Genomic DNA, 25155 nt, shown 5'->3' with positions numbered 1-25155 from the left:
GCGGATTCTTAACCACTGTGCCACGAGGGAAGCCCATTTCTTTTTAAACCAACGTTTAGACAGTGTCATTAGATAAACATCCTTTTCAATGCTAAAACCCGAGTCACTTGTGGCCTTTTCCTGGAAGAGATTTTTGCTGCTGTCAGGTTACAAGAACAGCATAAGAGGCCATTTTCTGGGCATGGAGCCCAGGATTCAAAGGGAAGCTCTAGAGAACATCTGGTCTGCTTGATATATCGAAACTGCCTGTGTGTGTTTGTGTGTATGTGTTTCTCTCTGCTGACTCATAGCATTGAAGCCTCTTTGGAAACTTCCCCACCCTTCTAGCCAGCCAGTTTATACACACGCCATCGGCTCCTCCTTGATTCAAATGTTAGGTCAAGAGGAAGAAAGAGAACAAATTCAAGAGTTACTCTCAAGCGTCTAGAATTTTCTGCACCTCTCGAAGAGATACTAGCCCAGCTCTGACTATTACAAGCTGGACTTTCCTCTTAAAGCACAACCTTCATTTAAGCCTTTGGATAAAACTGGAAGAAAAGAATCTGTGAGTACTGTGGACTGCACAGAAGGCAGGGGGCTGAAAACTGGCAATAAAAACAGAAAGATGGCAGACCTGAGGCCCAGCAGTCAAACAGACCCTGAAATTGAGCTTTTTGTGAAGGTAAGTTTTCTAGCTATAATGAGAGCATACAGAATGTATTATTCCTTGACACTGGACCTCAGCTTTTTTTTTTAAGTCAACATTTCAGCTAGAGATAGGAAATAATTTTGTAATTTTATACCTACTCTGAGTCCTAGAAGAATACCTGGGTGTTTGGCTGCTCTTATATAACAATAGAAAAACACCCCATCTGAAAAAAGCAAGAAGATATGGTAGAAAGACAACTAGACTGGCTGGTAGTTAGAACAAGTAAATTGTATTATTAGTGACTTCCTATGTAACCTTGGACAAATCCCTCCCTCCCTCTTTGTTTTTCCATCTGTACAATAAAGGAGCCTGACAAAATGATCCTTAAGGGCTTTCCAGTTCTCATAATCTGTGTTTTATGAGATATGTTTTGGAAGGCCTGAATGTGGGGAGGAGAGGGCCAAGAACGGCCTGAGAGCCTCATTCCCACACATGGTCCAAATAGAGCTTTCAAAAATTCTCCCACAATGGATGAACATCACAGCAGGGTCAAACGGACACTAGAGGAGAAAAAAGCCAGGAGTCTGTGTGCCTGTTATATGAGTAGGAGGTTTTTTGCCTTGGCTTTTTTTTTTTTTTTTTAATGTCTTAACATTTCAGAAAAGCCCTTTGGAAAACCCCTAAAACAGGAGAAAGGAACATGTGTTTCTAAATTAGCTCATCAAGAAAAAGAAACAATTTTGTACGGGTTATTCCAAGTAGAAATTACATAGTTTCCTAAATCCTTGCTTATATTAACTATTTTTCTCTATATTTTCATTGACTATTGGAAGTATTGAGGATGGTAATAATAAAAACAAACTCTTATATCATGCTTAACCTTTTTCTAACACTTTATGTATATTATCTCATTTAGTCCTAACAACTTAGAAGATAGGTTAATAGTAGTAAAGTAGTATCATCAGTAGCAGTGGTGGTAATAGTACTCAAAACTTTAGTAATATTGTCCTCATGATTTCTAGGTAAGTAAGATAAGGAAATAAGGTTTAAGTAACTTGCCTCTAAAACTACATCACCTCTTGATGGCCTACAAAGGCATAAAATAAGGTGTGCTTACCAAATTTTAGGTTAAACATCTGTTGGCCAAAGTAATACTTTTACAATAATTTTAAAATATTTGACAACTGGTCACATATATACATCAAGGACATAATTAACCAGCCTTTACAAAATTATAGGCGACTCTTGAATTCCTGCATAGCAAAACAATCCAAGTAAGTGTTTGCTTGACTGTGGGGCATAAGAGCTACTTCTCCTATCTCTGGATTCTAGCAAAACATGTCACTGCTCAGACGCAACATAAGTAAGCCTTAACTTCCTAACTGACTTTTTATAACTACCAATTCCAAACCAGAGGTAATAAGTCTCTTCATAGGGTAACTAGTTTCTTTTGTCTAAACTTGTTTATTCAATCCAATCAAACTCCTGTAACCAGTTGTTGGCATTGATCTGTGTGTTTATCTTCATAGACTTCCCATAATTTGGATGGTAATCTAGACAGGGGAAGTTAGGAAATCACACGTTGGATGAGAAAATGTTAAATTAAATAATAACTTTCAGGTTAAAAACCTAATCATTTATTGAGTACTTATGGCAGGGGCTGTGCTAAGTGGTTTATTATTAACCCTATTTTATGGTTACAGAAACTAAAGCAAAAAGTAGCTAAGTAGCTTTGCATAAGGTCACATAGCTAGTAAATGGCAGGGTCAAGATTCCAGTCCCTTAAAATAGCTGTGCATAATTTTAATTCATTGTTTTCAACTTGGCACACTTTTTAGTAACATTTCCCAGAATTTCATTAGATGAAATCCTCTAGATGTTAGCTTATCTAATGACATTGATACAAGCCACAGATTTTCTGGAAGAACCTTTAGTATCATCTGATCTGGGTTTTTGTTTTGCTTTGCTTTGAGATGGATTCCAAAGATCTCTAGAAGTTTCATAGAAGAGGGGGAATAGGGGCTGAGAGGGGTGAAAATGTTAATGAGAAAATTTAAAAAGCACTACTGTTTACCAGTTGTATCTCCCTTATAATGTGGTATCTTTCTAAAGATTAAATGAGTCTGTAATTTCCCCAGCTATGTCTGGGGACCCTACCACAATTTCCCAATGCCACTGATGGGATCCCTACAAGAAAGTAAGTCCTTTCCTGACACAATTAAGAATTTATATCACACCCCCCCATGTGTTCCATGGAGTGAGTGAAAACATTGCCTTTCAACTCTGAATGATTTGGGCAAGATTTATATCCAGGAACTAAGAACAAAGGATTTTCTAAAAGAACACATTTTGTTTTCTCTAAATGCAGAGTTTATCTTATTGGTTTGTTGTTCATTGATAAATGGAGTTTTTGTGTTCTCTACCAGTCTAAAATTAAGTTTTCATAGATTTGTACATAACATTATAGACTCTAACATTTGGACCAAAATCCTGAATGTAATATTTTTGTCTTTATTGATAAATGTAAAATAGAAAAAGAGATGATACTCTTCTCTGAATGTTCAGACTATTTTCAAATTATCTTAGAACTATCATAAAGACTATTATAAAGACTGATTAATAAAAAATCCAATAAAACTATTAGATGGGAGAAAGCAGTGTTTAAGGAGTGTGGATTGTGGAGTAGACAGTCCTGGATTAGCTACATGAGAAGAGTGTATGGGTCATCAACTCTTGTCTAGCTGAGTGTACTTGAGCAAGTCAGCTTCTCTGTACTTCAATTTCCTCATCTGTAAAACAAGAGTAATGACAGAACCTACCTCACAGGATCATCTTCATTATAAGCATTAAATAAAATAAATTTTTAAGACACAGTAGTTGTTAACATAGCAAACATTCAATAAATGTCAGATGTTCCAGCCGTTACTATTTTTCATGTTTAGAAACATAGATCACAAACACAAAGAGAAAAAGTTGTTTTGGTGAATGACCACATCGTGGTAGTTTTCACATCCATTTCTCCAGGTGGTGGGTCAAAAAGATCTTGCTGTGATTTTTGTCATAGAGTGTTCTGCCTATGTTTTCCTCTAAGAGTTTTATAGTGTCTGGCCTTACATTTAGGTCTTTAATCCATTTTGAGTTTATTTTTGTGTATGGTGTTAGGGAGTGTTCTAATTTCATTCTTTTACGTGTAGCTGTCCAGTTTTCCCAGCACCACTTATGGAAGAGCCTGTCTTTTTTCCATTGTATATTCATACATTTTGTGTAGTGGCACTTTAAATCAGCATTATTATAAACAGAAAAAAATTCAGTTTTCCTGTAAAATTGTGCTACATTTCCCCCACACCTCACTGTTTCGCTTTTCCTTTTGCCAAAGGCAACCCACCCTTCCTGCTGTATCTATTATCAGACTTCATTCTTCTTCCTGCCTAATCAAGTTTCCATTCACTAACCCCAGTTATGATTGGATCTTTAGCTTGACTTCTGTTACAAAAGAAATTCAGCTGCCAAGGTGGTTGCCTCTTCCCATACCTCTTCACTCCCTGACGCCACAAAAGAGCAACAATAAACATTATTTCCTCTGTTGTACTCACTGCCAGGAAAAGGAAAATTTACCAAAAAATAAGAATTATGTCCAAGATCAAGGTGTCAGTATGGTCAGTTTCTGGTGAGAACTCTCTTCCTGGTTTATTATAGATAGGTGCCTTCTTGCTGTGACCTTATATGCATAGTTGTTGGGGGAAATGAAGAAAGAGAGAAAGAAAAAGGGAGAGAGAGCTCTGGTTTCTTCTTATAAGGGCATTAATCCCATCACAAGGGTTCTACCCTCATGACCTCATCTAAACCAATCACTTCCCAAACACCTCACCTCCAACTACCATCACGTTGGGGGACAGGGATTCGACATTTTAATTTGGGGGGAACACAATTCACAAATCCAAAGTAGATAGCAGTGCACTTCACAGGATTAGGAACTCTAAAGAGTAGGTAAGTGTGTGGAGTAAAGAAAAGGGAAAGAATTCACTTTGGGACATGTTGAGATTGAGGTGTCTAAAACTTGGATCTCCCCTCAGGAGACAACATCAGCTATAGCCTTCTCAAGGAGAGGCTCCCCTTTCTTCCTCATTTCTGTTACCACTGAGGGTGGCGATAAGGTAGATGTCTTTAGATGTCCTTGCTCCTCATTCTTGTTTCCAGACCATTCTATCTCTCCCATCCAGAGAAATATCTCGGTTGTCTCATAATATCAGACTAAACCAACCACTACCCCTCCTTGTTATAGTAGTCTTCCCAATCCCAGGTCACTTTCCCTTACTTCTTAAGGATTTTATTTCCCAGATCATTGTCACACTCTTCAAGACTATGCCTATCATAATTCTTGGTGATTTTAATATCTACACAAATGACCCTTCCAACACTCTGTCCTCTCACATCCTTGGCTTTCTGTCCTCCAGTGACCTTGTTCTTCATAATCTCTCAGGCACTCCCTTCCATGGTTATACCCTTACCTTTGTCATTGCAACGTCTGCAATCGCTAAATAATATCATTTATTTGAGGGGTTTTTTGTTCTTCTTTTTGAACTTTTCCATTTTAATACACTTTATTGAGGTATAATTTACATAAAGTAAGATGTGCTCATTTTTCACTGAAGTGTCTCTGATTTACAATGTTGTGTTAATTTCTGCTGTACAGCAAAGTGATTCAATTACATATATATATATATATATATATATATATATATATATATATATATACATACAAATCCTTTTTCATATTCTTTTCCATTATGGTTTATCACAGGATATTGAATATAGTTCCCTATGCTTTACAGTAGAACCTTGTTGTTTATCCATTCTCTACATACTAGTTTGCATCTGCTAATCCCAAACTCCCAATCCATCCCTCCCCCACCCTCTTTCCCCTTGGCAACCACAAGTCTCTTCTCTATGTCTGTGACTCTGTTTCTGTTTCATAGCTATGTTCATTTGTGTCGTATTTTAGATTCCACATATGAGTGATATCATACGGTATTTGTCTTTCTCTTTCTGACTTACTTTGCTTAGTATGATAATCTCTAGGTCAATCCATGTTGCTGCAAATGGCATTATTTCATTTTTTATGGCTGAGTAGTGTTCCATCATATATATATATATGGTATATACTATATATATACCATTCCATTATATATGTATATTATATATACCATTCCATTATATATATAATGGATATATATATACATATATATATATATATATATCACATCTTCTTAATCCATTCATCTGTCAATGGACACTTAAGTTGCTTCCATGTCTTGGCTATTCTAAATAGTGCTGCTATGAGCATACAGGTGCATTTTCAAATTATAGTTTTGTCTGGATACATGCCCAGGAGTAGGATTGCTGTATCATATGGTAACTCTGTTTAAATTTTTTAAGGAACCTCCATACTGTTCTCCATAGTGACTGCACCAATTTACGTTCCCACCAGCAGTGTAGGAGGGTTCCCTTTTCTCCACACCCTCTCCAGCATTTATTATTTGTAGACTTTTAATGATGGCCATTCTGACCAGTATGAGGTGGTACCTCATTGTAGTTTTGATTTGCCTTTCTCTAACAATTTGCTATGTTGAGCAAAAGATGAATTTTTAAATGAGTGGTGTTAAGACAACTATTAACTATTTGTAAAATAATAAAATAAAAATAATAAATCTGGAGTCCCAATACATTCCTTATGCCAAAATAAATTCTAAATAGATGAAACAAATGCAAAAATGAAACCGTAAAGTTACTAGAAGAAAACATGAGGGAACATCTTTATAGTAAAACAAAATAAGAAAGTAATTTTTTTCTTTGCAATCTTGATGTACATAACAGCTGTGTAAGCAGATCAGGAAAACCAGATTTCATAAAGGAAAACAATATAAGATTTTATGTAAAATTTTAATTTTACATAGGCATTGTTTAAAAATTACATGTAACTTTATCAAAAAGAGTTAGTGGCTTTAGTATACAAGTAATTTTTCCAAAGTAATAAGGAAAAGGTCATCACCTTAATAGATAAATATAAAATTGTCATGAACAAACAAGTCACAGAATAAGGAAATCAAAGTTCCAATGAAAATACTGAATATACCTTTCAAGAAGTAAATTTGGCAGGATCTATGAAAATGGAAAATGAACATAGTCTTTAGTCAGCATTCTGTTGTTATGTACTCATCACTCTGGTAATTTTACATACAATGAAATTATTTGCTTCATTATCTCTCTCTGCCCACAGATGGTAGAATTCATGAGATTAAGGACTACCAACTTTGTCTCTAGCAACTAGTTTATTTCCCAGCAGGCACTCAATACATACTTATTGAGCAAATGAATGAATGAAGCCTTTCTTTATCTTAATAGGCTGGAAGTGATGGGGAGAGTATTGGAAACTGTCCCTTTTGCCAACGCCTTTTTATGATCCTCTGGCTTAAAGGAGTTAAATTCAATGTGACTACTGTTGACATGACCAGGTAAGACAAATCAGGACATGTTTCATTCTGGGGATTAAAATCAGTAGACACCAATACAATGTTGGTGTTTGCATAATGTGTACTTTATCTAGAGGCCTAACTCTGCTTATTTTCAATAATCATAGAAAGCCTGAAGAGCTGAAGGACTTAGCCCCAGGCACAAATCCTCCCTTCCTGATATATAACAAGGAGTTGAAAACAGACTTCATTAAAATTGAGGAGTTCCTAGAGCACACACTGGCTCCTCCAAGGTACAACATTTTTACAGGATATTATTGTTCTTGAGATAATCTATTTTATTGTCTTATTTATTGCAGATTGAGGATTCTTCTAAACATCTAACTCTTTTTCAATTTCAGACTTCTCTTTTGCTATCTTTCTAGAAAAGTTTGCAAAGATCCCCTGATCACTCCATGTATGATTAGAAAACTTTACTACATAATTATTTATTTAACATATGTAAAGCTATTAAAACTTTATGTGATGCAAGTAGTATATCAGGAATGGGCAAAGGATAGACTTGGAAATTTAGGAAGGACAAGTAAATTTAGGCCACATTTAATTTTATCCATGTTATTTGATCCATAATGAAGTTTGGGGACATTTATACTGACAGAAGTCAGACTTATTTTATTGTAGAACCCTCAGAAGATCTACAATTTTGAAACAGCCTTTAATTCAGTCTGATCTCTTAGCTCTACAGGTTGAGAAATATTATGTCTATCACACATAAACTTCCCCCCTTCAACTTCAAATACACAGACAGTCAATATAATATTTCAAATTATTTTTAAAATGCATAGCTTGCTTAAAATAAGAAAGTAAATTCTCTGTAGTCTAGAAATAGAGAAGAAACCTATGGTGGGTTAGCAGCGAGGGCATGGGGTAATAGCACTGTATAGTCCATGAGGACTGGTCAGGACTAGTCCATTATACCACTGATGGCATGAAGATAGAACATACCCAACACAAGAAAACCAAGAAACAGGTCTCTCACAGTTAGCCAGAGGCCATAACTGCACTGACTACACTTGAATGACAGCTGTATGTCTCTGCCCACCCAGGATAGTATTTGGAAACAATAAGCCTACTGTATTCATTTTTTATTTCTGTGCAACAAACTCAGTGTCTTAAAACGTCACTCATTTATTATCCCACAGTTTTCACTGGTCAGAAGTCTGGCTGTAAACTTAAAACTGCTCTAAAAACTAACGTCTTATCATTACACATACATATGATAAATAAAAGGTTCTATCAGTCCAAAATTCTTCCTACCTAAGAAATTAGGGATACTATTTTAGATTCTTTTCTGTGTACCTATACTATGTCTCTTTCATTCATTATTGGTGGCTTCCTATATTTTAAGCACCAGCTCCAAGTGTTGAGTCTTATTTTGTTCTTTTCTCCTCATCCATCCTCCTCTACTACTGCCTCCCCTCAAACCATCTCTCCAACCTTTTCTTGCTCCCAAAGGTTAACTAGTGAAAAAATCTATTGTGTTATCTTTCCATACCCGTTTTTATGTTCATATAAGCACAATAACAAATTCCCTTTCCTTCCAGTTTTTTACCACTACAAACAGTGCTATAAATAACATCCTTGCTCATATGTCCTTATGTACTGGTGTTTTTATTCCCGTGGAATAGATTTCCAGCAGTAAAATTCAAATGGTATATATCTTTTAAAATTTTTACTGCTTTATCCATCAGTGTATAAGTATACACTTTTCCCACATATCTGTAGTATTATGCGTTATCACTCTTTTAAAATTCATGGCAAGCTGACGGGTGTAGTGATATCTCACTGATACTTTAGTTTGCATTTCCCTGAATAATAGGTGAATTAGAACATCTTTACACATGTTGGTTGAGCATTTGGTTTTGTTCTGTGAATTACCTTGTCAAATTCTTCTGATTTTCTCTTAGCTTATGTATCATTTAGGGATTGCATTCAACTCTAACTAGTGGCCCAAAAAGTAGTGGTTTAGATAAATATGGGTTTTATTTTTCTTACATAATAAGACACCAAGAATGAGGCATTGTAAGGATAGAATGACAGCTCCATAATTTCACTGGCGACCCAGGCTCTATCTAATATTTCTTCTCTGCCATTCTTCAGGTGAGTTTTCCAGTCTTAAGTTTAATTCACGGTGACAATATGTCTGCTGGAATTCCAGGCAACAGATCTAACTCCCACACAGGAAGAAGGAGAAGGGCAAAGGGCAAAAGATGCAAGTCAGCTTTAAGGAGCTTTCACAGAAGCCACATTCAACAAGTTCCATTAACATCTCATTATTCAGAAGTAATTCACATAGTCATACCTAAATACAAAGGGAAGCTAGGAAACATAGTTTTCATCCATGTTTATTGCCATCCCTAATAAAATAAGATTCAGTTAATGAGAGACAGAGAGAGAGGGAGAGAGGGAGAGGGAGAAAGTGGTACATAACTGTGTTATCTTCCATATTCTGTCCCTCTGACCATCCAAATAAATGTGTGTATCCTTATTCCCATACGTGGAACACACTTACTCCCAAGAGAGATAACTCCCAAGTCCCCTACAGTTACTGCATCCAGTTCAAAGTCCAGGATCTTTGAGCGATGCGCAACATCTCTCTTAGATATTAATGGTCGAACAGTCAAATAAATTAAAAGACAAGTTCTTTCCACCTTCTGCTTGACACACGCAATAGTCAGTGGTGGAGCAGGAATTGGATAACTGGAATAAAATCTTCCATTTTTAAAAGGAAATATAGGATAACACATAAAAATCCCTGGTTCATAATAGTTACCATTGTTGGAGAAAACAGCTGGAAGATATTTTCCAAGTTTTGGTGTTACAAACAATGCTAAAATGAACTTTCTTTTGACATGGTCCTCCAGAGTGGTTATTTAGTCTGCCACATTGCTGAATACAAGAGCTCTTCCATATAATCTTTGTTTCATCTAAAAATTTAAAACCTGTTAGATACCCACATCAATGAAAATGGTGGAGTAGGGAACTCCAAAATGTCATCCCTCCATAATAACAATTAATAGCCCAGCAAAAGCTGTCAGAATCAACTTTGCCAGAACTCTGGAATCTAACCAAAAATTTACAAGCAGCCTGGGGTTTCTTAATGAAGAATAAAGAAGCAAAATTTCAGTGATAGAGCCCTGTGGCATTTTAGGTTACCCTGTTACCATCCTCAACTACCCAGTTCTTTAGAAGCCTTAAAGAGAGCAGTCCACATTGCAGAAACAGGTTGCTTGTACCAGAGGACAGGATATGGACCTTATTCTCAAATAACTGTGGTTGTGTGGTTTGACCTGGTGGCACCTCGAGGGATTGACTCAAGGGTTTGCCTTTTTTTCACCTACTTTGGAGCTTCCTCAGGGTTGAGGCAGCTTCCCTGTTGGCACTCATGGAAGGCGTTTAGAAGCAAATGTATTAGCCACTGCCACATGGGACAAGGAATAAAACTTGGAGAAAGCAATAGACAAACTGAAAAGTCTGCAAAAAAAAGAGGCTGAGATGGGACTTCCCTGGTGGTGCAGTGGTTAAGAATCTGCCTGCCAATGTAGGGGCCACAGGTTCAAGCCCTGGTCCAGGAAGATTCCACATGCCATGGAGCAACTAAGCCCATGTGCCACAACTACTGAGCCCACGTGCCAAAACTACTGAGCTCGCGAGCCATAACTACTGAAGTCCACGCACCTAGAGCCCATGCTGCACAACAAGAGAAGCCACTACAATGAGAACCCCATGCACCGCAATGAAGAGTAGCCCCCGCTTGCTGCAACTAGAGAAAGCCTGCGTGCAGAAATGAAGACCCAACGCAGCCAAAAATAAATAAATAAATTTATTTTTTTTAAAATAAAGAGGCTGAGACACTTGGAAGATAGTGGAATAAGGGCTTTAAATTAATGTATTCTAGGGAATCTAGAAGTCCAAGCACATGCCCAAGTCTCGACCTATGCGCAGAAAAAACAACCTGAGAAGACTTTAAGCTTTCACTTCTGGCTAAATTCAGGCACCGCATAAGTAGAAAAGTGAAGGCTAAGGCAGAATTATAAACTGCATACCTAAGCATTGAAGGAGTACCCAAACACAGAGCCAGCTTACAAACACCAGGAGAGCTTTTTATCCCTTGGTTTGTTGTTTGTTTGTTTGTATCTTTGTTTGTTTTGCTTCCAGGAGTTTAAGGAAATCTCTGTCAAATCAATAACTGACCAAAGATAATGAGAAAAAGATTTCAGTGGCCACACACAAGAAAGAACAGACTTTACAAAAATACTTCAGAAAATTCACTAAACAAATAAACAACAACACCCAAAAAAAGCAACAACAAACCCTATTTGTTGGAAGCGAAGGGAAGAATCTGTTTTCCAGAGTTTCCACATTATAATATTAAAGTGTCCTGTTTTCAAAATATATATATAAGGTATGTCAAAAAAAAGGGGGGGGGGCTTCCCTGGGGGCACAGTGGTTGAGAATCTGCCTGCTAATTCAGGGGACATGGGTTCGAGCCCTGGTCTGGGAGGATCCCACATGCCGCGGAGCAACTAGACCCATGAGCCACAACTACAGAGCCTGTGCGTCTGGAGCCTGTGCTCTGCAACAAGAAAGGCTGCAATAGTGAGAGGCCCACGCACCACGATGAAGAGTGGCCCCTGCTTGCCACAACTAGAGATAGCCCTCACACAGAAACAAAGACCCAACACAGCAAAAATAAATAAATTAATTAATAAACTCCTACCCCCAACATCTTCTTAAAAAAAAAAAAAACAAGAATGTGTGGCCCATTCACAGAAAAAAAGAAATTAATAGAAATTGTCCCTGAGGAAACCCAGACCCTGATTTAATAGACAGATTTTAAATCAACTGTCTTAAATATGTTTAGGTAGCTAAAGAAAACCATGGACAAAGAATTAAAGGAAATCAAGAAAACAATGTCTCAATAAAGAGAGAATATCAATAAAAAATATAAATAATAAAAAGGAATCAAATAGACATTCTGGAGTTGAAAAGTACAATAACTAAAATGAACAATTCACTAGAGGGTTCAACAGCAGATTTGAACAGACAGAAGAAAGAATCTGCAAAACTGAGCATAAGTTAATTGAGAGTATCCAGTCTAAGGAAAAGGAAGAAAATTAACAGAGCCTAACAGACCTGTTGGATACCATAAGATGTACAAAGATACACATGATAGGGAAGAGATGGCAGAGAGAAAGAGGCAGAAAGAATATCTGAGGAAACAATGGCTGAAGACTTCCCAAGTTTAATGAAAGACACAAACCTATAAATCCAAGAAGGTCAACAAACTCCAAGTGGAATAAACTTAAAGAGATCAACACCAAGATACATTATTATAAAATTATCTAAAGCCAAAGACATAATCTTGAAAGCATCAAGAAATAAATGACTCATCATGTAGAGGGGATTCTCAATAAGATTAACAGATAAGTTTCATCAGAAATCATGGAGGCCAGAAGGCAGAGAGATGATATATATATTTAAAGTGCTGAGAGAGAAAATATCAACCAAGAATTCAATATCTGGCAAAAATATCCTTCAAAAATGAAAGAGAACTTAAGACATTCCACATGAACGAAAACTGAGGGATTTTGTTGCTAGTAGGCCTGCTCTGCAAGAAATGCTATCAGAAGTCCTTCAGGCAGAAATGAGAGGCCATTAGAAAGTAATTCAAAATCATATAAGAAATAAAAGAGCACCAGTAAAGGAAAAATAACACACATGATCATCTCAGTTGACACAGAAAAAGCATTTGACAAAATCCAACACCATGTTATGATAATACTCAACAAACTAGGACTAAAAGGGAGCTTCCTTAACCTGATAAAGGGAATCTATGAAAAACCCATGGATAACATCATACTTAAAAGTGAAGGATTGAAAACTTTCTCCCTAAGATCAGAAACAAGACAAATATGCCATTTTTGCCACTTCTACTCAACATTGTACTGAAAGTTCTAGCCAGAGCAATTATGCAAGAAAAAGAAACAAAAGTCATCCAAATTGGAAAGGAAAAAGTAAAATGATATTGACAGATATGATCTTTTACGTAGAAAATCCTTTAAAGTCCACTGAAATACTATTAGAACTAATAAAAATTCAGCACAGTTGCAAGATACAGATCAAAATACAATAAATAATTTTATTTCTATATACTGTCAATGAATCATCCAAAAAGTAAATTAGGAAAACAATTCCATTTTCAGTAGCATCAAAAATAATAAACTACTTAGAAATAAATTTAACCAAGGAAGAGAAAGACTTGTACATGAAGACTACAAACAATTGCTAAAATAACCTCCTAGCTTCTCATGGTTTTCCAGCAATCATTACCTTATATATACATAACTCCAACCCTCCATCTTCACACAGCATTCTCCCTGTGTCTCTGTCTCTTCATAAAGTGTTCTTTTTTAAGGACACCAGTCATATTGGATTAACGGGCCCACCTTACTCCATATGGCCTCATCTTAACTATTACAGCTGTAACAATCCTATTTCAAAATAAGGTTACATTATGAAGTATTGGAGTTTATGACTTCAACATACCTTTTTGGGGGGACACAATTCAACCTATACAAATATCCCATGTTCATGGATTAGAAGACCTAATATATTAATGTAGAAATATTCCCCAAAGTGATCTATTAATTCAATGCAATACCACCCAAAATTCCAATGGTGTTTTTACAGAAATGAAAAAGCCAATCCTCAAATTCATATGGAATTGCAAGAGATCACAAATAGCTAAAATAGTCTTTGATAAAGACAAAAAATTGGAGGACTCATGCTTCCTGATTTCAAAACTTACTACACAGCTACAGTAATCAAAACAATCAGTACTTGCATAATAATATACCATTGGAATAGAATTGAAAGTCCAAAAATAAACCCATACATCTGTGGTCAATTGATTTTCAAGAGTGCCAAAACCATTCAATGGTGAAAGAATAGTCTCTCCAACAAGTGGTGCTGGGACAGCTAGATATTCACATTGGCATGCCAAAGAATAAAGTTATACCCTTACCTCACATCATATACCAAAATCAACTTAAAATATATCAGACCTAATGTGTGGATTAAAACTATAATACTTTTAGAAGAAAATATAGAGGTAAATCTTCAAGACCTTGTATTCGGCAATGGATTCTTAGATATAACACCAAAAGCACATACAGCAAAAGAAGAAAATAGAAAAGTTAGATGATCTGGAAGATAGAATAATGGAAATAACCCAATCAGAACAGTAGAAAGAATTTTTTTTTTAAATGAGGAACGTTTAAGAGACCTCTGAGACAACATCAAGTGTACTAATATTCACATTATAGGGATCCCCAAAGGAGAAAAGAGAGAAAGGGATAGAAAGGTATTTGATGAAATCATGGCTGAAAATTTCCTAAAGCTGATGAAGGAAAAAGATTTCCAGGTACAGGAAGCACAGAGACTCCCAAACAAGATAAACCCAAAGAGACCCACACCAACACATATCATAGTTAAAATGGCAAAATTTAAAGATAAAGAGAGAATTCTAAAGGCAGCAAGAGAAAAAGAATATTTTTTTTCCACTTAGAAAAGACGCTTTAACACTTCTTTTAGGGTTGGTTTAGTATTGATGAGCTTTTTTAGTTTTTTCTTGTCTGAGAAGTTCTTTACCTCTCCTTCAATTCTGAATGATAACTTTGCTGGGTAGAGTATCCTAGGTTGTAGGTTTTCCCTTTCAGAACTTTAAATATATCATGTCACTCCCTTCTGGCCTGCAAAGTTTCTGCAGAAAAATAAGCTGATAGCCTTATGGCAGTTCCCTTGTATGTGACTAGTATCCAAAATATATAAAAGAACTCTTACAACTCAATAACAGAAAACAAACAACCTAATTTTAAAATGGAAAGAGGATTTGAGTAGACAATTCTCCAGAGAATATATACAAGTGGCTAATAAGTACTTGCAAAGATACTTAATGTCATTAGTCATTATAGAAATGAAAATCAAAACCACAATGCCCATTTTTTTCACACACACACACACACACACACACACTGTATTTTATTTTTACAAGCGATAAATAAACTGACACCAAGCATTGTAAATGGATGACCACAGCGATGATTGCAATTACCAAACACAAAACACACTCATACTATGTCATAATATTGACATTCAGTCCAGTAATCCTCCACTGTAACAACTCCTTTACTTTGCAGTGAAAATTGATTGTTATATTTTTTGCCTCTGAGTCCTTGTGGGATTTTTAAAAATTCAAACAGAAAGTCACAAAAATTATAATCATCCTCATCAGGTCACTCAGTCCCATGTAATTAATTTTTTTTCATCTTGATCTTTTGTTAGCACTTTTATGAATTCACTAGTTTTCCATTAGCGTTCTGAAAATGCTTATTCATTCAGTTCAGCAGTATAGTCAGTTACCAGAAATCTGTACTTGTCAGAGTCTTTTCCATGAATGCCTTGAAGATGAAACCCTTTTATAGGAACATTTCTGCATTTACAGAGAGTACACCCAGAACTGTCTGCAAATGACAAAAGACTTAAAAATTACCACAGTTAAAGATTTGATGATGGACTTCCCTGGTGGCACAGTGGTTGAGAGTCTGCCTCCTGATGCAGGGGACACGGGTTCGTGCACTGGTCTGGAAAGATCCCACATGCCATGGAGCAGCTGGGCCCATGAGCCATGGCCGCTGAGCCTGCACATCCAGAGCCTGTGCTCCACAACGGGAGAGGCCACAACAGTGAGAGGCCCACATACCGCAAAAAAAAAAAAAAAAAGATTTGATGAAAGTTCATAATAATTCAATTGACAAGGACATTTAATTATTTCTGAGATATACATTTTAAAGTCATAACTAGAATTATGACTTATAACATTATACCAGAACATATAAGATTTTTAGAAATTTCATGAAATGTCTAAAATATTTATATTAACATATTTCCATACAAATAACCCAAAAGAAAGTTTAGTATTAGTTGTTTTGTTTGTTTGTTTGTTCGTTTTTTTTTTGTACTGCAGGTTCTTATCAGCCATCAATTTTATACACATCAGTGTATACATGTCAATCCCAATCGCCCAATTCGGCACACCACCATCCCCACCCCACCGCGGTTTTCCCCCCTTGGTGTCCATATGTTTGTTCTCTACATCTGTGTCTCAGCTTCTGCCCTGAAAACTGGTTCATCTGAACCATTTTTCTAGGTTCCACATACATGCATTACTATACGATATTTCTTTTTCTCTTTCTGACTTACTTCACTCTGTATGACAGTCTCTAGATCCATCCACGTCTCAACAAATGACTCAGTTTTGTTCCTTTTTATGGCTGAGTAATATTCCATTGTATATATGTACCACAACTTCTTTATCCATTCATCTGTTGATGGGCATTTAGGTTGCTTCCATGACCTGGCTATTGTAAGTAGTGCTGCAATGAACATTGGGGTGCATGTATCTTTTGGAATTATGGTTTTCTCTGGGTAGATGCTCAGTAGTTGGATTGCTGGATCATATGGTAAATCTATTTTTAGTTTTTTAAGGAACCCCCATACTGTTCTCCATAGTGGCTGTATCAATTTACATTCCCACCAACAGTGCAAGAGGGTTCCCTTTTGTCCACACCCTCTCCAGCATTTGTTGTTTGTATATTTTCTGATGATGCCCATTCTAACTGGTGTGAGGCGATACCTCATTGTAGTTTTGATTTGCATTTCTCTAATAATTAGTGATGTTGAGCAGCTTTTCATGTGCTTCTTGGCCATCTGTATGTCTTCTTTGGAGAAATGTCTATTTAGGTCTGCTGCCCATTTTTGGATTTGGTTGTTTGTTTCTTTAATATTGAGCTGCATGAGCTGTTTATATATTTTGGAGATTAATCCTTTGTCCATTGATTCGTTTGCAAATATTTTCTCCCATTCTGAGGGTTGTCTTTTCGTCTTGTTTATGGTTTCATTTGCTGTGCAAAAGCTTTGAAGTTTCCTTAGGTCCCCTTTGTTTATTTTTGTTTTTATTTCCATTACTCTAGGAGGTGGATCCAAAAAGATCTTGCTGTGATTTATGTCAAAGAGTGTTCTTCCTATATTTTCCTCTAAGAGTTTTATAGTGTCTGGTCTTACATTTAGGTCTCTAATCCATTTTGAGTTTACTGTTGTGTATGCTGTCAGGGAGTGTTCTAATTTCATTCTTTTACATATAGCTGTCCAGTTTCCCAGCACCACTTATTGAAGAGACTGTCTTTTCTCCATTGTGTATCTTTGCATCTTTTGTCATAGATTAGTTGACCATAGGTGCGTGGGTTTACCTCTGGGCTTTCTATCTTGTTCCATTGATCTGTTTCTGTTTTTATGCCAGTACCATATTGCCTTGATTACTGTAGCTTTGTAGTATAGTCTGAAGTCAGGGAGTCTGATTACTCCAGCTCCGTTTTTTTCCCTTAAGACTGCTTTGGCTATTCGGAGTCTTTTGTGTCTCCATACAAATTTTAAGATGATTTGTTCTAGTTCTGTAAAAAAATGCCATTGGTAATTTGATAGGGATTGCATTGAATCTGTAGATTGCTTTGGGTAGTATAGTCATTTTCACAATATTGATTTTTCCAATCCAAGAACATGGTATATCTCTGCATCTATTTGTATCATCTTTAATTTCTTTCATCAGTGTCTTATAATTTTCTGCATACAGGTCTTTTGTCTCCTTAGGTAGGTTTATTCCTAGGTATTTTATTCTTTTTGTTGCAATGGTAAATGGGAGTGTTTTCTTGATTTCACTTTCAGATTTTTCAACATTAGTGTATAGGAATGCCAGGGATTTCTGTGCATTAATTTTGTATCCTGATACTTTACCAAATTTGTTGATTAGCTCTAGTAGTTTTCTGGTAGCATCTTTAGGATTCTCTATGTATAGTATCTTGTCATCTGCAAACAGTGACAGCTTTACTTCTTCTTTTCTGATTTGGATTCCTTTTATTTCTTTTTCTTCTCTGATTGCTGTGGCTAAGACTTCCAAAACTATGTTGAATAATAGTGGTGAGAGTGGGCAACCTTGTCTTGTTCCTGATCTTAGTGGAAATGGTTTCAGTTTTTCACCATTGAGGATGATATTAGCTGTAGGTTTGTCATATATGGCCTTTATCATGTTGAGATAATTTCCCTCTATGTCTACTTTCTGGAGGGTTTTTTATCATAAATGGGTATTGAATTTTGTTGATATATGGCCTTTATCATGTTGAGATAATTTCCCTCTATGTCTACTTTCTGGAGGGTTTTTTATCATAAATGGGTATTGAATTTTGTTGATATATGGCCTTTATCATGTTGAGATAATTTCCCTCTATGTCTACTTTCTGGAGGGTTTTTTATCATAAATGGGTATTGAATTTTGTCAAAAGCTTTCTCTGCATCTATTGAGGTGATCATATGGTTTTTCTCCTTCAATTCGTTAACATGGTGTATCACATTGATTGATTTGTGTGTATTGAAGAATCCTTGCATTCCTGGGATAAACCCCACTTGATCATGGTGTATGATCCTTTTAATGTGCTGTTGGATTCTGTTTGCTAGTATTTTATTGAGGATTTTTGCATCTATGTTCATCAGTGACATTGGCCTGTAGTTTTCTTTCTTTGTGACCACTTATCGAAGACACTGTCTTTTCTCTATTGTATATTTTTGTCTCCTTTGTTGTAGATTATTTGACCATATGTGTGTGGGTTTATTTCTTGGTTCTCTATTCTATTCCACTGATTTATGTCTGTTTTTGTTCCAGTACCACACTGTTTTGATTACTGTAGCTTTGTAGTATAGTCTGATGTCAGAGACTGTGATACCTCCAGCTTTGTTCTTTTCTTTCTCAAGATTGTTTTGGTATTTGGGGGTCTTTTGTGGTTCCATATAAATTTTAGGATTATTTGTTCTTAGTTCTGTGGAAAATGTCAGGGTATTTTGATAGGGATTGCATTAAAACTGTAGATTGCTTGGGTAGTGTGGACATTTTAACAATAGTAATTCTTCCAATCCAAGAACACAAGATGTTTTTCCATTTCTTTGCATCATTTTCAAATTCCCTCATCAATGTTTATAGTTTTTAGAGTATAGGTGTTTCACCTCCTTGGTTAATTTTTTCTGAGGTATTTTATTCTTTTTGACATACCTGTAAGTTGGATTGTTTCCTTAATTTCTCTTTCTAATAGTTCTTTATTAGAGTATAGAAAAGCAACAGATTTCTGTATATTAATCATGTATCCTGCAACTTTAGTGTATTCATTTCTTAGTTCTAATACATATTCAAACAGAAACACATTCACAAATGTTCATAGCAACAGTATTCGCACTAGATAAAAGCTGAAAACAAAACAAATGTCCATCAACTGATTACCAGATAAACAAAATGTGGTATATCCATACAATGAAATATTATTCATCCATAAAAAGGAATGAAGTGCTGATACATACTAGAATAAGGATGAGCCTTGAAGCATTATACTAAGTGAAAGAAGCCAAACACAAAAGGCCATGCATTTTATGATTCCATTTACGTGAAATGTCCAGTATAAACAAGTCCATAGAGACAGAAAGATTAGTGATTCTAGGAGTGAATGGGGAGTAACTGCTTAATGGGGACACAGCTTCCTTTTTGAGTGATGAAAATGTTCTGGAACTAGATAGGGGTGATGGGTGCACAACACTGTGAATGTACTAAAAATCTCAATGAATTGTACACTTTAAAATGGTTTAAATGGTGAGTTTCATGTTATGTGAATTTTACCTCAATTTAAAAAATACTATTGGGTTTTAATTGAAATTACATTTAATTTGTATTACTATTTATACAAATTTCATTTTTATTATGTGACTTCTTCCCATCAGAGGACATGTTTTGAGTATTTGTTTGGGTATCATCTTATGTTCTTTTTTAAAAATCGAGGTATAGGGCTTCCCTGGTGGCACAGTGGTTGAGAGTCCGCCTGCCGATGCAGGGGACACGGGTTCGCACCCCGGTCCAGGAAGATCCCACGTGCCGCGGAGTGGCTGGGCCCGTGAGCCATGGCTGCTGAGCCTGCGCGTCCGGAGCCTGTGCTCCGCAACGGGAGAGGTCACAACAGTGAGAGGCCCGCGTACCGAAAAAAAAATATTGAGGTATAATTGTCATATAACATTGTGTAAGTTTAAGGTATACAACAAATTGATTCGATACATTTATATAGTGCAAAATGATCACCACCATAGCATCAGCTAACACCTCTATTCCATCACATAATTATCATCTATTTTTAGTCGTGATAATGGTTAAGATCTAGTCTATTAGCAACTTTGAAGTTTATAATATAGTATTGTTGACTATAATCACTATGCAGCGGATTCGACTTCTTGGATTTATTTACTAGTTGAAAGTTTTTACTCTTAAATAACATCTCCCCAATTCCTCCAGCCCCCAGCATTCTACTCTCTATATTTATGAGTTTGGCTTTTTTAGAGTGAACATATAAGTGATTCATACAGTATTTGTCTTTCTCTGTCCGACTTCACTTACTACAGTGCTCTCAAGATCCATTCATGTCAGCACAAATGGCAGGATTTCCTTCTTTCTCATGGCTAATATTCCATTTTGTGTGTGTGTGTGTGTGTGTGTGTAAAACCACATCTTCTTTATCTATTCATCCACTGATGGACACTTAGGTTATGAACCTAAATGTCTGTTTTATGTTCTTTGATGAGATTTTGTAGTGTTTTTTTTTATATTGATTCTATACCTTTTGCATTAAATTATTTCTAAATATTTTATACTTCTGTCACTATTGTAAGTGGAATATGCTACTAATATCCATTTCGTTCTGGTTATTGCTAACATAGAAAAGCTATTTCTTTAATGTTTGATTTGTATTTAGCCGTCTTACCAAAATAGCTCATTAATTCTAGTAATTGTTTTTCTATACTTTCTTGGTTTTTCTAAGTATACAATTATATTGTTACTTCTCTTACAATAATTACACTGATTGCTTTATGTTGTTGTCTTCCTCCACTTGCTAAATCCTCAAAAAACTGTCAACTATAATAGTAATTGTAGGCATTTCTGTCTTGTTCCTAAACTTAATGTAAAAACTGTAGAGTCACCATTTAGAATGATGTTTTTTCTTGTCTTACTGATCAGTACATTCAGCACAATGTTGAAGTGCAGTAGTGATCATGATTATCTTCATACTTTACTGATTTTAAAGGAAATAGTGCTAACATTTCACCATTTAAAATGATGCTTGCTGAAAATTTTTGATGGATACTTTTGACCAAGTTAAAGAAATTAATAAATTCATTTAACAAATATTTACTGAATACTTAATAAGTGTCAGGTACTATTCTAGGCACTTGGGACACATCAGTGAATAAAATGGGCAAAAGCTCTCTGCCCTAGCAGAGCTTACATTTTAGTTAAGGAAGACAGCAAATAAGCAAGATAAAAAGCAAAATATAAACTATTTTAGATGATGATAAATACTAAGAAAAAGTAAAGCAAGGGAGGGAAGTAGTGAGTGTTAGGGCCAGGGGAGAGGTTGCAATGTCCGATAAGGTGGCCAGAGAAAGTCCTCACTTAGGAGGATATATCAGATTAAAATACCTGAAAGAAGAGGGGGAGAGGGCCATGTGCATAAATGAGGGAAAGCACTTTATTTAGGGGCAGACCAAGTGAAAAGGACCTGGGGTGGGAGCTTGTCAGGCCTATTTGAAGAAGAGCAAGGAGGTCAGTGTGAAGTGAAGTAAGGAAGAGAGTAGGAAGAGATGAGAGCAGAAGGTAAGCTTGGGTCAGATCACACTGGCCCTTGTAGACCACTGTGAAGACTTGGGCTCTGAGTCTGAATGATATGGAGACATTGCAAGGTAATGAGTAGGAAAGAGACATGATATGACTTAAGTTTTAACGTGACTGCTCTGGCAGCAGGTGGAGAATATCCTGGGAGTGTGAGGGATAAGCATGGGAGAGGGGGAATAATCAAAAAGTGTTGCAGTAATATAGGCTTTGGACCAGGCAGGGAGCAGTGGAGGTGGTGAGTAGTGGACAGATTCTGGATACATTTTGAAAGGTAGTCTGGCTGGAGTTGCTAATGGATCAAATGTGGGCATGGAGAGAAAGAGGGATCAAAGAAGATGGCTAAGTGTTTGGCTCAACCACTTCTAGTTGCTAGTGTGGGGTTTTATGAATAGGAATTGATTTTCACTGAACACTTTTGGGACATCTATTCATGATCATACGGTTTTCCTTATTTAATTTGTGAATGTGGTAAATTACATTATTACATTACTTTAATTTATTATGCTAAATTAACTGTGTATTACTAAGAGGAGGACATCTTGGCTACTTTTCCCCCATCCTCTCCATCCTCTTTATTCTTTTATGTATTTTGTTATTTGAAGCCACGTTTTTTCCTACTACTTATCTTTGAAAATGTATTACCACCATATCTTCTGCCAAACAGGCTTTTAGGAGCAAGTATGGGGACCCAACAGCCATTTGAAACATTGTTTCTATAGATAAATGAGCTTTGAATTCCAAACAGCTGGCTTCCCTGTGAACTTCAGAAGCTAAAGTATTCTCAGAGTGGGAAAAAAACATATTTCCAATGAAAGGTTTCTCAGCACCTTCAGTTTCCGGCACAATTTTCCAAAACTTCTCTCAGTAGAGTGCAACAAAGACACCAGGTCTATGTCTTGTTATGGGTGAATGTTATGTGCAGTGATGTTTCTTTTTAAGGTATCCTCACCTGAGTCCCAAGAACAAGGAGTCTTTTGATGTGGGCTGTAACCTCTTTGCCAAGTTTTCTGCATACATTAAGAACGCACAAAAGGAGGCAAACAAGAGTAAGATACCTTTCTTTAAGTCTTTTCGTTTTTCTCACTCACATGCTCACTCTCATATTCTGCCTCAACTAAAATAGGGCTTTCCTGAATATATAGTATATATTGGGGAATACTCTTCATCTCACTCTCTGTTCTCTCTTCTGAAATTCCTTGCATGAAGTTTTATTGGATTTAGAATCTAATATTCAATATAGGAATCACCAACTTAGCTCTATTAGAACACTGACATGCCAGGGGTGAACTAACTGCTGGACTGTATTTCTTAACCCCCCCAACTTTCTCAGTCTTGTGTACCTTTAAGGTTTCTTAAACCATAGCACCTACCATTTCTCACAAACACTCTCGAATAGGTTTACTATTCTCTGAATCATGAGAGCTATTAGTCTCTGATTCCACTTTCTGACTCTTCTTGAGTGATAATATATATTACCTTTCTTTTTCTTTGACTCTCCTCCCAATTTACCTCCTCAAGAAGAGTCCAAAAATATGTCTACTCACCGTTTGATTAAACATCTGATTCTGTCTTATCAGTGGGTAGTTGAGCATTCTAGTTAAGTATATAGAGATGTCTAAATGTGTGAAAAGCATATTGGGAATGTATTTAGTCATGAAGACTGCACATTTATAAGTAACCCTTTGACTTCATTGCCTCAGATTTTGAAAAATCTCTGCTCAAAGAATTTAAGCGTCTGGATGACTACTTGAACACCCCACTTCTAGATGAAATTGATCCAGACAGTGCTGAGGAACTCACAGTTTCCAGAAGATTGTTCTTGGATGGGGATCAGCTGACACTGGCTGACTGCAGTTTGTTACCCAAACTGAACATTATTAAGGTAAGTCTTCATAGGGCAGGCTGAATGATTGAGAGGAGTTTGGGAGTTGCCAACAGGAAGCACAGTGACCATTCAGTGTGAGTTTTTATATGAGGGCTTTGTCATCATCATTATGCATAGGGTATGTCTCCTTTTTCTCCTCAGAGGAAAAATCCATAATGATCTTCTCTGGGAAGCATAAAAACTTCTTGTTTCTTTCTTCCTAAATCAGAAGGTGTTTCCCACTGTCTTGTCTATAAAACAAGGGTAATAGTACCCATTTCACAGAACTGTTGAGAAAATTAAATTAAGGCATATGGAATATTAGAAAAGTGTCTGGATCATAACAAGTGATAATAAAGTGAGCTATTAATATTATTATTAACTAATCGTTCATTTAACAAGTTTTTATTGAACAGACCTTATTTTATCTCAGGTCCTATGCCAGACACAAAGAATACATAAAGAAGTAAGACACTGTCGAACCCTAAACAGTGAAAAGATCTGTGCTCTTTTTCTGTGCTTCCTTCTTCTAAACATTCATAATTAAATACACCATAAATATAATAAAAATGATTACAAGCACGGAGTTTTGTCTACATTTGTAGACAAAACATTAAAATAGTAAATCCAAGATTCTTTAAGTTTATTTTGTAGTACTTTTTGTGTAGGTAACACGTCCTCAATGATCCTAATTTTTGACATATGTTTTTACACACTAGGCATTTTACTGACGCCCCTCACTACCGATTGCTTTTTCCTCTTTTTTTCCAAAACCCTAGGTTGCTGCAAAGAAATACCGTGATTTTGACATTCCAGGAGAATTCTCAGGAGTCTGGCGCTATCTCCACAATGCCTATGCCCGTGAAGAATTTACCCACACGTGTCCTGAAGACAAAGAAATTGAAAATACCTATGCAAGTGTGGCTAAGCAAAAGAGTTAGGACAGCTCTTTCAGTAGAAAAACCTCTCTTTTCACTTGTTATCATATTAGAAAATCTTTTGGAAATAAGAATATGGAAAATATGGTTTCCTCTATCCAACTTTCTTATGAAAAAGAATGCTATATTTTCTGTATCTAGTTAATCCAAACTATCTGCTCACTGTGTATTTTAAAGGTCTTCATATTTTCATTTCGCCTTTTAATTCCCATGGCACAACCACTGCGATCTTAAGTGATATGGAAAGTATCAATATCTTTTGCTAGAATGCATCATGTGTGCAAGCTCAACAGATGGCTGAAGTTACAAATGACATACAGTCACAGTCTCAAACTGTTCCTTAGAAATATTTACATCTAAATCATTAAAACAATTTTACTAAGAAA

At 36.1% G+C, this 25155-nt stretch overlaps 1 protein-coding gene across 1 annotated transcript; it reads left to right on the top strand.

Annotated features, from left to right (window-relative positions):
* Nucleotides 1-296: 296 nt before the first annotated feature.
* CLIC2 (chloride intracellular channel 2) lies at nucleotides 297-25155 on the top strand. Its single transcript, XM_032620945.1, has 6 exons — nucleotides 297-661; nucleotides 7031-7140; nucleotides 7266-7391; nucleotides 22907-23013; nucleotides 23668-23849; nucleotides 24611-25155. The coding sequence occupies exons 1-6, from the start codon at nucleotides 605-607 to the stop codon at nucleotides 24770-24772; spliced, it is 744 nt and encodes a 247-aa protein (XP_032476836.1). The 5' UTR covers nucleotides 297-604; the 3' UTR covers nucleotides 24773-25155.

The sequence above is a fragment of the Phocoena sinus genome, chromosome X (genome assembly GCF_008692025.1).
Source record: "Phocoena sinus isolate mPhoSin1 chromosome X, mPhoSin1.pri, whole genome shotgun sequence".
NCBI classification, from domain to species: domain Eukaryota; kingdom Metazoa; phylum Chordata; class Mammalia; order Artiodactyla; family Phocoenidae; genus Phocoena; species Phocoena sinus.
Note: the sequence above shows the minus strand (reverse complement) of the source record. Positions and strands in the feature narration are given on the sequence as shown.